This window comes from Aquarana catesbeiana, linkage group LG08, assembly GCF_042186555.1.
Source record: "Aquarana catesbeiana isolate 2022-GZ linkage group LG08, ASM4218655v1, whole genome shotgun sequence".
NCBI lineage: Eukaryota > Metazoa > Chordata > Amphibia > Anura > Ranidae > Aquarana > Aquarana catesbeiana.
In genome coordinates, this window is record NC_133331.1 from 284,928,802 (window position 1) to 284,943,315 (window position 14,514).

General features: G+C 46.0%; 1 protein-coding gene across 1 annotated transcript in view; it reads right to left on the reverse strand.

Annotated features, from left to right (window-relative positions):
- Positions 1 to 14,514, reverse strand: part of LOC141106766 (uncharacterized) — a 106,332-nt gene that overhangs the window by 50,086 nt on the left and 41,732 nt on the right. The window contains exons 15-21 of the mRNA XM_073597693.1: positions 12,975 to 13,023; positions 5,389 to 5,510; positions 5,153 to 5,275; positions 4,863 to 5,066; positions 4,602 to 4,748; positions 4,392 to 4,515; positions 2,393 to 4,267 (exon numbers count right to left, since the gene is read on the reverse strand). Of these exons, the coding sequence (XP_073453794.1) occupies positions 2,393 to 4,267; positions 4,392 to 4,515; positions 4,602 to 4,748; positions 4,863 to 5,066; positions 5,153 to 5,275; positions 5,389 to 5,510; positions 12,975 to 13,023 (2,644 nt within the window). The remainder of the gene's footprint in view (positions 1 to 2,392; positions 4,268 to 4,391; positions 4,516 to 4,601; positions 4,749 to 4,862; positions 5,067 to 5,152; positions 5,276 to 5,388; positions 5,511 to 12,974; positions 13,024 to 14,514) is intronic.

Sequence of the window (14,514 nt, forward strand, 5' to 3'; positions counted from 1 at the left end):
TACAAACCATAGACAAAAAAAATGTAACAAAACTAAAAGAAAAAACTCACTACACAGTATAAGATAAAAAAAGATAACAAATACACATTGCATTCTACAAAGGTTCTTCAAAAAGTTTTTGCATTTTTTTTTTATAGCCAGGCTAATATACCTAACATAATAAACAGATCAAAGCTCGCCTATTTGATCCACAGATGAATGTAACAGAGAAGTCAGAATATTACCTTGTATTTCTCTATCTCCCATCTGAACAATTTATAAATGGTGTGTCAGGCTGTCCATTTTTTACATGAGGACTCCAGGCTGCCATTTTGACAGCAGGGAATTGCTGTCAGGTACAAGGGGGGAGCAGCAGCAGAGCAGGACCTACTACACATGCCAGGTGCTCTTCGATGAAAGTATTTTGGGCACGGGACGCCCAGTGTACATGACTGTTTAGATTACACAAAATTCTTTAGTCCATTACCAGTGCTGGCTAGGCCACTCCATGACCCTAATGAGCATTTTACTTCCTCCAAACATGGTGAGTCCCCCTCCTAAAGAAGGTACATGTACAGGCCTGTCTAAAGTTTGCCAATGAACGTCCAAATGATTCGGAGAAGAATTGGGAGAAGGTGCTGTGGTCAGATGAGACCAAAATTGAGCTCTTTGGCATTAATTCGACTCGCCGTGTTTAGAGGAAGGAAAATACTGACTATGACCCTAAGGGCACCATCCCTACAGTCAAGCACGGAGGTGCAAACATTATGCTTTGGGGCCATTTCTCTGCTAAAGGTACAGACCGACTTTGCCGCATTGAGGGGATAATAAACCTTCTTCCTGTGAGAGACTCACCCTGGTTTGTTAAGGGAAACCTTTGTTGCAGCTCTCCATGCCCTCTTATGTCTAAGTTACCCTGTGTCTATTGGGGGCACATGGTGACCAAGCAAATGGGACAGTAATATTTATCCACAATATCTCCCAGGAAATATACAAATATACAAAGGCTATTCCTGGTTTATTTAATTTGAACTATACGTGTTAATTGAAAGAGCTGATCACATTGGCCTCTGTACAATGTAGGAGATGGATAGTCCGCTACTGGTGGTCTCGTGCTATTGTGTGAAGGTGTTCTGTGTTTATACTTATGATAATGTGTATTGTAGTTTGTGCTAGGAGACAAGTCTGACCCGGAAGGTCAGACCTCTGAGTCACCTAGGCTGGTTAAATGACTAGTTCATTAGCTCATGTTAATTTATGTTTTTGGTTACAGTTTGTATGTATATACCTTCTATTTGTGATCTATTTTATTAATACCAATGTTTTGCTGCTTTAAAAAACCCCTGGGGAAAACTTTTTGTATTCTTTGGTACAGTTTGTATGTATGGGTAAGATCATCAGAACGGGGGGGAACCTCCTTCTCAAGTGTATAAAAGTCTGTACCTGTGTTCAAATAAACAGTTCATGTTCCATCTTTGCAGCCAAAACGAGTCCCGTCTAGTTCTTGGTTGTAATATGCGGCTATAATATCTAATATCTATATTCAGACTGGAGGAAGCGGTATATGACAGGAAAAACTCAAGCGGAGTGTGGGACGTTCCGTTACACTTCCCTCAGCCAGAACACTGAAGATGGGTCACGGATGGGTCTTCCAGCATGACAATGACCCAAAATCTACGTCCAGGGCAACAAAGGAGTGGCTCAAGAAGAAGCACATCAAAGCGGAGGTCCGCCCACCACTGCAAAAATTAAAAACCAGCAGCTGCACACACTGCAGCTACTGACTTTTAATAATCGGACACTTACCTGTCCTGGAGTCCAGCGATGTCGGCACCGCAGCTGATGTTTCCATCAGCTGTCGGGTGCATGCCGCCTCCATTGCGAGTAAGGGAACCCCGGCAGTGAAGCCTTATGGCTTCATGCTGGGAACCCTACTGCGCATGCGCGAGGCTCTGCTCCTCTTTCCTACTGGCCCGGCGGCCGGGGAGGGAGCCCGGGCGGTGATATCAATACCCACGGCTGAGGCTCCTGGAAGTGGGAACAGGATACCTGTGAAAGACAGGTATCCTGTCCCCCCTCCCTCCGAAAGGTGCCAAATGTGGCACCGGAGGGGGGGGGGGAGTACAACAAGCGGAAATTCCACTTTTGGGTGGAACTCTGCTTTAAGGTCAGAAGGGGGGAACCTCCTTCTCAAGTGTATAAAAGTCTGTACCTGTATTTAAATAAACAATTCATGTTCCAGCTTTGCAGCCAAACGAGTCCTGTCTAGTTCTTGGTTGTAATATGCGGCTATAATATCTAATGTCTAGGAGTGTGGGACGTTCCGTTACACTTCCCTCAGCCAGAGCACTGAAGATGGGTCATGGATGGGTCTTCCAGCAAAAATCGCCGTACATTCGTCAGTGGATTTAGCGGGTGTGTGTTTTCTGATGTTTACTTAGATTTGCTTTAAGAATGAAACTTTTCCCGCACTCTGAACATGAATAAGGACGCTTCCCTTCGTGAATTTTAAGGTGTACACGAAGGCGTCCTTTCTCGGCAAAACATTTCCCGCACTCTAAACATGAAAAAGGACGCTCGCCCGTGTGACTCCTCTGGTGTGAAATCAAGTGTCCTTTCTGAGCATAACGTTTCCCGCACTCTGAACAAGAATAAGCACGCTCACCCGTGTGAATTTTCTGGTGTCTAACAAGGTTTCCTTTGGTGTTAAAACATTTGCCGCACTCTGGACATGAATACGGTCGCTCACCTGTGTGAGTTAAATGGTGTAAAAAAAGGGCCGTTTTTTCAATATAACCTTTCCCGCACTCTAAACATGAAAATGGATACTTTCCTGTGTGAAGTACCTGGTGCCTACGAAGAATGCCTTTGTCGGCAAAAGATTTCCCGCACTCTGAACATGAATAAGGTTGCTCACCTGTGTGAGTTTTCTGGTGATTACGAAGGTGTCCTTTTTGAATGAAACATTTCCCGCACTCTGGACATGAATATGGATTCTCTCCTGTGTGACTTTTCTGGTGTAAAATAAATGTTCTTTTGCGGATAAAACATTTCCCGCACTCTGAACAGGAGAAAGGTTGCTCCCCTGTGTGTTTGCTCTGGTGTGCAAGAAGGTTTTCTTTCGCAGTGAAACCTTTCCCGCACTCTGAACATGAGAATGCATAGGAACCTGTGTGAAGTGAATGGTGTCTATGAAGGCTTCCTTTGTCAGCAAAAAATTTCCCGCACTCTGAGCACGAGTAAGGACGCTGACCTGTGTGAGTTTTCTGGTGATTACTTAAGTGTGCTTTCCGAGTGAAACATTTCCCGCACTCTGAACATGAATACGGACGCTCTGTCTGGTGTTTATTAAGTGTTACTTCATCAGAAAAACGTTTCCCACACTCTGAACCTGAATACGAATGCTTGTCAGTGTGATTTTTCTGGTGTGTAAGGAGGTTTGCTTTGCTACTGAAACTTTTCCCGCACTCTGAACAGGAAAATGGAAGTTCACCTGTGTGAGTTCTTTGGTGTGTAAGAAGATTTGTTTTAAGAATGAAACTTTTCCCGCACTCTAAACACGAATGCAGCTGCTCACCTGTGTGAATTCTCTGGTGTAAAATGAGGTTTGCTTTGCTGGTGAATGGCTTCCCGCACTCTGAACAGGCATAGGGGCGCTCACCTGTGTGAATTCTCTTGTGTATGACGAGGTACACATTGCTAGAGAAACCTTTCCCGCACTCTGAGCATAAATATGGACGCTCACCTGTGTGACTTCTCTGGTGTGTAAGAAGCTGTGATTTGAAATTGAAGTGTTTCCCGCACTCTGAACATGAAATAGGATTCTTACCCTTGTGACTTTTCTGGTGTGTAAGAAGTTTGCTTTCCTCGGAGAAAACTTTCCCGCACTCTGAACATGAAAAGGTCACACTGGTGTGAGTTTTGAGATGTAGAAGAAGTTCAGATTTCCTCTTAAAATATTTCCCGCACTCCAAACAAGATAATGAACTCTCTCCTGTGGGAAATCCTTCATGGATTAGAGAAGACTCCTTGGGTATAGATGGAGGTGTTGATGGATCTGCACTGTGAGAATGGAGATGGAGATCTGAAGTAACAGGATGTGATTGGTCAGAAGATTCCTCAGGATTAGAGGGATCCATTGATGTCTCCACATGATATGGTCTGTGGTGTGTCATTTCACTCATTTGGTTTATTTCAGGAGAATATTCAGCAATGTGATAATTTTTTGGATCATAATCTGGAGATAAGAAAGGATTTCCCTCCGAGGTCTTCCTGACATGGTGTCCATCTGTTAGAAAGCAAAACAAGACGTTATATTGAGGAATGGAGATGGACCTTTCATATGGTGTACATTTAAAGTTTATCTAGTTGGACCTTCTGTGTTGCTCTCTCCTTATAAAGTCTCCTCTTACCCGGTGATGTGAGGGGCGGCTGATTCTCCATCATGACGTCCTTGTAGAGATCTTTGTGTCCTTCTAAATACTCCCACTCCTCCATGGAGAAATAGACAGTGACATCCTGACACCTTATAGGAACCTGACACACACAATGATACAGTCACCATCCAGACACATCCCTTGTCTGTTACTGGATAATGTCCCAGAATTCCCGGCACCGCTCACCTCTCCTGTCAGCAGCTCCATCATCTTCTTGGTGACTTCTAGAATCTTCTTCTTGCGTTTTCTCTTAAGAGCCAGGAAGGTTGGTGAGGACGTGGCGATGGGGCCTCTTCTTTCTCTCATTCTTGTCTTCATAACTACAGCACAGTCCTGTGATATACAGCAATAAATATAATATTACAATCTTCCCCATTGACCAGATTTGGTCACCTTTACCAATCGAGATCAGAGTGATTTCATGTGACCTCCCAGAATCCTCCTCACCTCTCCAGTCAACAAGTTAATGATCTCCAGAGTGAGGTTCAATGTCATCTCATTCAAGCCACATATCTTTATTCTTAATTTTTCATCATTCAAGGTCGGCTGATTCTCCATCATGATGTCCTTGTAGAGATCCTTGTGTCCTTCTAAATACTCCCACTCCTCCATGGAGAAATAGACAGTGACTTCCTGACACCTTATAGGAACCTGACACACACAATGATACAGTCACCATCCAGACACATCCCTTGTCTGTTACTGGATAATGTCCCAGAATTCCCGGCACCGCTCACCTCTTCTGTCAGCAGATCAATGATCTTCTTGGTGACCTCTAGAATCTTCACAGATGAAGGGACAGTGATGTGTCTACTGGAGGTCACATATTTACCAGATGTCTTCTTCACTACCGTGTAACCCTATTGTGGAACATCATGGGAAATGTAAATGATTACTAACTTCAGGCTGAGACATTTCCATAATCAGGTTGGGATAAAAGTGATGTCATGTGACCTCCCAGAATTCTCCTCACCTCTCCAATCAGCAGGTAGATGATCTCCAGGGTGAGGTCTAACATCCTCTCGGTCATGTGTCTTTGATCTTTGGTCATCTTCATTGATGTGGTCATGGGATCTATACAGGACTCAAGGCTCTCTGTAGACGGGTAATAAACTGAGAATTATCTGCATTGTACCGGGATGAATAATGTCTGCACAACATTTCTAAATAGTTGATACTGTTTGTTATACCAGATTAGAGGTCTTCTTTATCAGCGTAACTGAAGGAAAAGCAGAGATTCTATTTCTAGCTTAATTTCAGCCTGGCTCTATATTTAGGAAGTATCTGGTTTATAAACCAGAGGCTCTGGATTAAAACTCAGATAAATGGTTCTATATTAAGATTTATCAGGTCTATAAACCAGAGGCTCTGGATGGACAGTTGGATAAATGGCTCTATATTTAGGATGTATCTGGTCTATAAACCAGAGGCTCTGGATAGACAGTTGGATAAATGGTTCTATATTTGAGATGTATCTGGTCTATAAACCAGAGGCTCTGGATGGACACTTGGATAAATAGCTCTATATTTAGGACATATCTGGTCTATAAACCAGAGGCTCTGGATGGACAGTTGGATAAATGGTTCTATATTTAGGATGTATCTGGTCTATAAACCAGAGGCTCTGGGTGGACAGTTGGATAAATGGCTCTATATTTTAGGGTGACCAGACGTCCCCGGGGACAGTCCCCGGACTGAGGGGACAGTCCCCGTACCATGTCTGTCCCCGTTTTTGTCCCCGGATTCATGTATTCAGCAGTGTGACCATCCATCCCGCACAGCCAGCTGAATGCATGAAACAATGTTTGTTGTTTGGTGTAAATCCAGAGTTTCAAACACTAGAGAATTCACTAAAGTATAGTTTATAAAGAATCAGTTCTTCCACAAGGCGATCACATTTAAGCATGATGTGTGCAAGTTCTGGAGTAGCAAAGCACAAAGTTGAGTCACAAAAAATTCACATGCCTAAATAATGAATTTTAATGTACTTTCCATAAGAATTTATATGTGTATATATATATATATATATATATATATATATATATATATATATATATATATATATATATATATACATATACAGGGCTTTTTTTTCTTAAACAATAGTTGATGGACGACCCTCAACCACGACCCTCCAAAACCCCTCCACCCACACACACAATAGTGGGTGTGGTCAGTCAAATTTCACGAACAGTAGGAGGGTCCTAAAGGGGCATTAAATACCAAGATTGCATTACATGCAGAGTGCAGAGTTCAGGGGGGTTACACACAGAGTGCAGAGCTGTCACTTGTAAACACAGAAACCGAACTTCTGTGTTTACAAGTGATTGTGGTCAGCAGGCCCCCCCAACTGAGTTCCACCAAGTTCCCCCTGAAAAAAAGCCCTATCTATCTATCTATCTATCTATCTATCTATCTATCTATCTATCTATCTATCTATCTATATATATATATATATATATATATATATATAGACATATACAGTATCTCACAAAAGTGAGTACACCCCTCACATTATTTTATTCTATCTTTTCATGTGACAACACTGAAGAAATGACACTTTGCTACAATGTAAAGTAGTGAGTGTACAGCTTGTATAACAGTGTAAATTTTCTGTCCCCACAAAATAACTCAACACACAGCCATTAATGTCTAAACCGCTGGCAACAAAAGTGAGTACACCCCTTAGTGAAAATGTCCAAGTTGGGCCCAATTAGCCATCCCCCCCCCCCAACCCGATGTCATGTAATTAGTATTACAAGGTCTCAGGTGTGAATGGGGAGCAGGTGTGTTAAATTTGGTGTTATCGCTCTCACTCTCTCATACTGGTCACTGGAAGTTCAACATGGCACCTCATGGCAAAGAACTCTCTGAGGATCTGAAAAAAAAGAATTGTTGCGCTACATAAAGATGGCCTAGGCTATAAGAAGATTGCCAAGACCCTGAGACTGAGCTGCAGCACGGTGGCCAAGACCATACAGCGATTTAACAGGACAGGTTCCACTCAGAACAGGCCTCGCCATGGTTGACCAAAAAAGTTGAGTGCACGTGCTCAGCGCCATATCCAGAGGTTGTCTTTGGGAAATAGAGGTATGAGTGCTGGCAGAATTGAATGGGGTGGGGGGGGGTGGGGGGGGCAGCCTGTCAGTGCTCAGACCACACGCCGCACACTGCATCAAATTGGTCTGCATGACTGTCGTCCCAGAAGGAAGCCTCTTCTAAAGATGATGCACAAGAAAGCCCACAAACAGTTTGCTGAAGACAAACAGACTAATGACATGGATTACTGGAACCATGTCCTGTGGTCTGATGAGACCAAGATAAACTTATATGGTTCAGATGGTGTCAAGTGTGTGTGGGGGCAACCAGGTGAGGAGTACAAAGACAAGTGTGTCTTGCCTTCAGTCAAGCATGGTGGTGGGAGTGTCATGGTCTGGAGCTGCATGAGTGCTGCCGGCACTGGGGAGCTACAGATCATTGAGGGAACCATGAATGCCAACATGTACTGTGACATACTGAAGCAGAGCATGATCCCCTCCCTTCAGGGACTGGGCTGCAGGGCAGTATTCCAACATGATAACGACCCCAAACACACCTCCAAGATGACCACTGCCTTGCTAAAGAAGCCGAGGGTAAAGGTGATGGACTGGCCAAGCATGTCTCCAGATCTAAACCCTATTGAGCATCTGTGGGACATCCTCAAATGGAAGGTGGAGGAGCACAAGGTCTCTAACATCCACCAGCTCTGTGATGTCATCATGGAGGAGGGGAAGAGGACTCCAGTGACAACCTGTGAAGCTCTGATGAACTCCATGCCCAAGAGGGTTAAGGCAGTGCTGGAAAATAATGGGGGCCACACAAAATATTGACACTTTGGACCCAATTTGGACATCTCCACTAATGGGGTGTACTCACTTTTGTTGCCAGTGGTTTAGACATTAATGGCTGTGTGTTGAGGTATTTTGAGGGGACAGCAAATTTACACTGTTATACAAGCTGTACACTCACTACTTTACATTGTAGCAAAGTGTCATTTCTTCAGTGTTGTCACATGAAAAGATAGAATAAAATATTTACAAAAATGTGAGGGGTGTACTCACTTTTGTGAGATACTGTATATATATATATATATATATATATATACACACACACACACACACTGTGTGTATGTATGTATGATACAGAGAGGGGAGATACAGTATACAGAGCAGTGCCGGCTGGTGCTCAAAATTTATGGGGGGGCACAAACAAACTGAAAATTTCAGAAAAAAATACCATCAATTGCCGCCTCACTGTGCCCATCAAATGCTGCCACTGTAACCCCCCCCCCGCCTGCTGTGGGACCTTGCAGCAGGTCAGACAGTGGCTCCTGTGTCCTCCATGTATCTCCTCCCCTCTTCCTGATAGGCGTCCAAACGCAGCGCACCTGATTGGCGGAGAGGCGGTTCAGTGTTAGGAAAGCGAATATTCATTCGCTGTTCTAACACACCTGGATGGACTTTGAGCGCAATGCTTTGCGCTCTGAGTTCACCCTTTTAAGCCTATTAGAGCCTATGGCTCTAATCAGGTGCTTGAAAAACACCCCCTGCCGCTGGATTTTGCGCCAGAATAGGGGGTGGCGGTAGGGGGTGGCGGTGGTGGCGGCCATGGAGTCATAGAGGGGGGGTGGCTGGAGAGAGGGGGCGGCGTCTGTGCACCCCCACTGATACAGAGAGAGGGGGGGGCAGTATACAGAGAGGGGGAGAGACAGTATATAGAGATATACATTGAAAAGTTTTTTCTCTATCTTCTTAACATTTGGTAGTCAGATCCCAAAAAATTCTGAGAAGTAATAACTAAAATAGCTTACGATTTGCCAATGAAAAAAAAAACATTAGTCCCCGTATTTCATTTTAGATTCGGGGCTATAGCCCCAAAAGCCACCCTCTAGCAACGCCACTGATTAGGGGATATAACTTGGTTGGGGTCAGTGGCGTTGCTAGGGGGTGGCTTTTAGGGCTATAGCCCCGAATCTGGGGCCCATAGCCCCAAGTCTCTGCAGGGGTCCCCAAGGGGAGGGGGGGCTCTCTGGGGATATATATATATATATGTATACACACACACACACACTTACGTACATATATTATATACATGTGTATGCCCGCCCAAGCGTATGACTTTCTTTACTACGCTGCTATAGGCTCTAGCCCCAGATCTTTTGTAGACCTAGCAACGCCCCCAATAAACAAAAACAAAACAACGCAAATGACTGTTCATTGTCTCTGAGGTGATAGATGGAGGTCTGGCAGCAGGGTGATATGGTGGATGTTTGTTACTAGTAGCAACCAAGTGCTACATGTGTGTATCAGTATCTGCTGGAGATAACAGACATCACAGTGACTATGGAGTAGGGATGAGCTTCGAGTTCGAGTCGAACTCATGTTCGACTCGAACATTGGCTGTTCGCAAGTTCACCGAACAGCGAACAATTTGGGGTGTTCGCGGCAAATTCGAATGCCGCGGAACACCCTTTAAAAGTCTATGGGAGAAATCAAAAGTGCTAATTTTAAAGGCTAATATGCAAGTTATTGTCATAAAAAGTGTTTGGGGACCTGGGTCCTGCCCCAGGGGACATGGATCAATGCAAAAAAAAGTTTTAAAAACGGCCGTTTTTTCAGGAGCAGTGATTTTAATAATGCTTAAAGTCAATCAATAAAAGTGTAATATCCCTTTAAATTTCGTACCTGGGGGGTGTCTATAGTGTGTCTGTAAAGGGGCGCATGTTTCCTGTGTTTAGAACAGTCTGACAGCAAAATGACATTTTGAAGGAAAAAACTCATTTAAAACTACCCGCGGCTATTGCATTGCCGACAATACACATAGAAGTTCATTGATAAAAACGGCATGGGAATTCCCCAAAGGGGAACCCCGAACCAAAATTAAAAAAAAAAAATGACGTGGGAGTCCCCCTAAATTCCATACCAGGCCCTTCAGGTCTGGTATGGATATTAAGGGGAACCCCGGCTAAAATTTAAAAAAAAAAATGACGTGGGGTTCCCCCTAAATTCCATACCAGACCCTTCAGGTCTGGTATGGATTTTAAGGGGAACCCCGCGCCAAAAAAAAAAAAAAAAAAAACGGCGTGGGGTCCCCCCAAAAATCCATACCAGACCCTTATCCGAGCACGCAACCTGGCAGGCCGCAGGAAAAGAGGGGGGGACGAGAGTGCGGCCCCCCCTCCCTCCTGAACCGTACCAGGCCACATGCCCTCAACATTGGGAGGGTGCTTTGGGGTAGCCCCCCAAAACACCTTGTCCCCATGTTGATGAGGACAAGGGCCTCATCCCCACAACCCTGGCCGGTGGTTGTGGGGGTCTGCGGGCGGGGGGCTTATCGGAATCTGGAAGCCCCCTTTAACAAGGTGACCCCCAGATCCCGGCCCCCCCCCTGTGTGAAATGGTAAGGGGGTACATAAGTACCCCTACCATTTCACGAAAAAAGTGTCAAAAATGTTAAAAATGACAAGAGACAGTTTTTGACAATTCCTTTATTTAAATGCTTCTTCTTTCTTCTATCTTCCTTCATCTTCTGGTTCTTCTGGTTCTTCTGGCTCTTCTGGTTCTTCCTCCGGCGTTCTCGTCCAGCATCTCCTCCGCGGCGTCTTCTATCTTCTTCTCCTCGGGCCGCTCCGCACCCATGGCATAGGGGGGAGGCTCCCGCTCTTCTCTTCTTCTTTTCTTCTCTTCTGTTCTTCTTCATTTTCTTCTCCGGGCCGCTCCGCAATCCATGCTGGCATGGAGGGAGGCTCCCGCTGTGTGACGGCGCTCCTCGTCTGACAGTTCTTAAATAACCGGGTGGGTGGGGCCACCCGGTGAACCCCGCCCCCCTCTGACGCACGGTGACTTGACGGGACTTCCCTGTGACGTCACGGGGAATGCCACAGAGAAGTCCCGTCAAGTCACCGTGCGTCAGAGGGGGGCGGGGTCACCGGGTGGCCCCGCCCCCCGTTATTTAAGAACTGTCAGACGAGGAGCGCCGTCACACAGCGGGAGCCTCCCTCCATGCCAGCATGGATTGCGGAGCGGCCCGGAGAAGAAAATGAAGAAGAACAGAAGAGAAGAAAAGAAGAAGAGAAGAGCGGGAGCCTCCCCCCTATGCCATGGGTGCGGAGCGGCCCGAGGAGAAGAAGATAGAAGACGCCGCGGAGGAGATGCTGCACGAGAACGCCGGAGGAAGAAGCAGAAGAGCCAGAAGAACCAGAAGAACCAGAAGATGAAGGAAGATAGAAGAAAGAAGAAGCATTTAAATAAAGGAATTGTCAAAAACTGTCTCTTGTCATTTTTAACATTTTTGACACTTTTTTCGTGAAATGGTAGGCCTTACCATTTCACACAGGGGGGGGGCCGGGATCTGGGGGTCACCTTGTTAAAGGGGGCTTCCAGATTCCGATAAGCCCCCCGCCCGCAGACCCCCACAACCACCGGCCAGGGTTGTGGGGATGAGGCCCTTGTCCTCATCAACATGGGGACAAGGTGTTTTGGGGGGCTACCCCAAAGCACCCTCCCAATGTTGAGGGCATGTGGCCTGGTACGGTTCAGGAGGGAGGGGGGCCGCACTCTCGTCCCCCCCTCTTTTCCTGCGGCCTGCCAGGTTGCGTGCTCGGATAAGGGTCTGGTATGGATTTTTGGGGGGACCCCACGCCGTTTTTTTTTTTTTTTTTTGGCGCGGGGTTCCCCTTAAAATCCATACCAGACCTGAAGGGTCTGGTATGGAATTTAGGGGGAACCCCACGTCATTTTTTTTTTTTAATTTTGGCCGGGGTTCCCCTTAATATCCATACCAGACCTGAAGGGCCTGGTATGGAATTTAGGAGGACTCCCACGTCATATTTTTTTTTTAATTTTGGTTCGGGGTTCCCCTTTGGGGAATTCCCATGCCGTTTTTATCAATGAACTTCTATGTGTATTGTCGGCAATGCAATAGCCGCGGGTAGTTTTAAATGAGTTTTTTCCTTCAAAATGTCATTTTGCTGTCAGACTGTTCTAAACACAGGAAACATGCGCCCCTTTACAGGCATACTATAGACACCCCCCAGGTACGAAATTTAAAGGGATATTACACTTTTATTGTTTGACTTTAAGCATTATTAAAATCACTGCTCCTGAAAAAACGGCCGTTTTTAAAACTTTTTTTGCATTGATCCATGTCCCCTGGGGCAGGACCCAGGTCCCCAAACATTTTTTATGACAATAACTTGCATATAAGCCTTTAAAATTAGCACTTTTGATTATTCATGTTTGTGTCCCATAGACTTTAACGGTGTTCGCATGTTCGAACGAACTTTTTTCCTGTTCGCATGTTCTGGTGCGAACCGAACAGGGGGGTGTTCGGCTCATCCCTACTATGGAGGAAGAGGACGGACATGACGTGGGATTTACTGGGCAGCCGCACATCGGGACAATGTCTCACTGCCTGTGATTAGCGCAGCGCCGCGCCGACTTCCTGGTGGGCTCTACACGTGGGCTGTGCGAACACACCGGAGCTCATCCTTAGTGTAGATATAAGAAAAAATCTTCTTACCTCCTCTGCGGCCAGTTCCAACAATGACTTGTTTTTTTTCCCTCCAGCACTAATGTAAGCCACATCTGCCTCTCTGTATCCTATTTCATTTCCTCTGTGCATTCCTCTGGCAAACGTAGAGATCGCCATCTTGTGGAGAAAACGACAACTGCACCCTCTGTTGTCCTTGAATTTCCAGAACACGAATGTATTGAGTTTCGGTCAAATTCCTGGGTGCCGAACCATAATGCTCTACGCACATTGGAACTTCATCAGCAGCCTCATGGCAGAAAACAAAAAAGAAGAAAAACAAAATATATACACGATTTTACCAAAAGTATTGGGACGCCTGCCATTACACGCACATGAACTCTAATGACATCCCAGTCTTAGTCCGTAGGGTTCAATATTGAGTTGGCCCACCCTTTGCAGCTATAACAGCTTCAGGGAGGGCTGTCCACAAGGTTTAGGAGGGTGTCTATGGGAATGTTTGACCATTCTTCCAGAAGCACATTTGTGAGGTCAGGCACTGATGTTGGACGAGAAGGCCTGGCTCGCAGTCTCCTCTCTAATTCATCCCAAAGGTGTTCTTGGGGGTTGAGGTCAGGACTCTGTGCAGGCCAGTCAAATTCCTCCACCTCAAACTCGCTCATCCATGTCTTTATGGACCTTGCTTTGTGGTCCAAATCATTTGGTGGAGGGGGGATTATGGTGTGGGGTTGTTTTTCAGGGGTTGGGCTTGGTTCCAGTGAAGGGAACACTTAAAGCGGGGGTTCACCCACACCGCCAAAAGAAAAAAATATTAAAAGCCAGCAGCTACAAATACTGCAGCTGCTGACTTTTAATACATGGCCCCTTACCTGTCCCGGGGTCCAGCGATGTCGGCAGGGGACGCCGAGAACCCGCTCGGTTCTCGGCAGCTACCGCCGCCATCCTAGGTGAGGGAATCAGGAAGTGAAGCGTTGTGGCTTCACTTCCCGGTTCCCTACTGCGCATGCGCGAGTCGCGCTGCGCGTCCCTAGTGGTCTCCGCTCTCTGCTGGGAGCTGTGTGTTCCCAGCAGACAGCGCGATGGGGACAGGAAGAGGCATAGACTCCCATGGGAGTCTATGCCGGAAGTGGGTGCAAATACCTGTCTTAGACAGGTATCTGCACCCCCCTCCCCCCTGAAAGGTGCCAAATGTGACACCGGAGGGGGGGAGGGTTCCGAAAAGCGGAAGTTCCATTTTTGTGTGGAACTCCGCTTTAAGGTGTCAGCATACAAAGACATTTTGGATAATTTTATGCTGCCAACTTTGTGGGAACAGTTTGGGGATGGCCCCTTCCTGCTTCAACATGACTGCGCACCAGTGCACAAAGCAAGGTCCATAAAGACATAGATGAGCAAGTTTAGCGTGGAGGAATTTGACTGGCCTGCACAGAGTCCTGACCACAACCCGATAGAACACCTTTGGAATGAATTAGAGTGGAGACTGAGAGCCAGGCCTTCTCGTCCAACATCAGTGCCTGACCTCACAAATGCGCTTCTGGAAGAATGGCCAAACATTCCCATAGACACACTC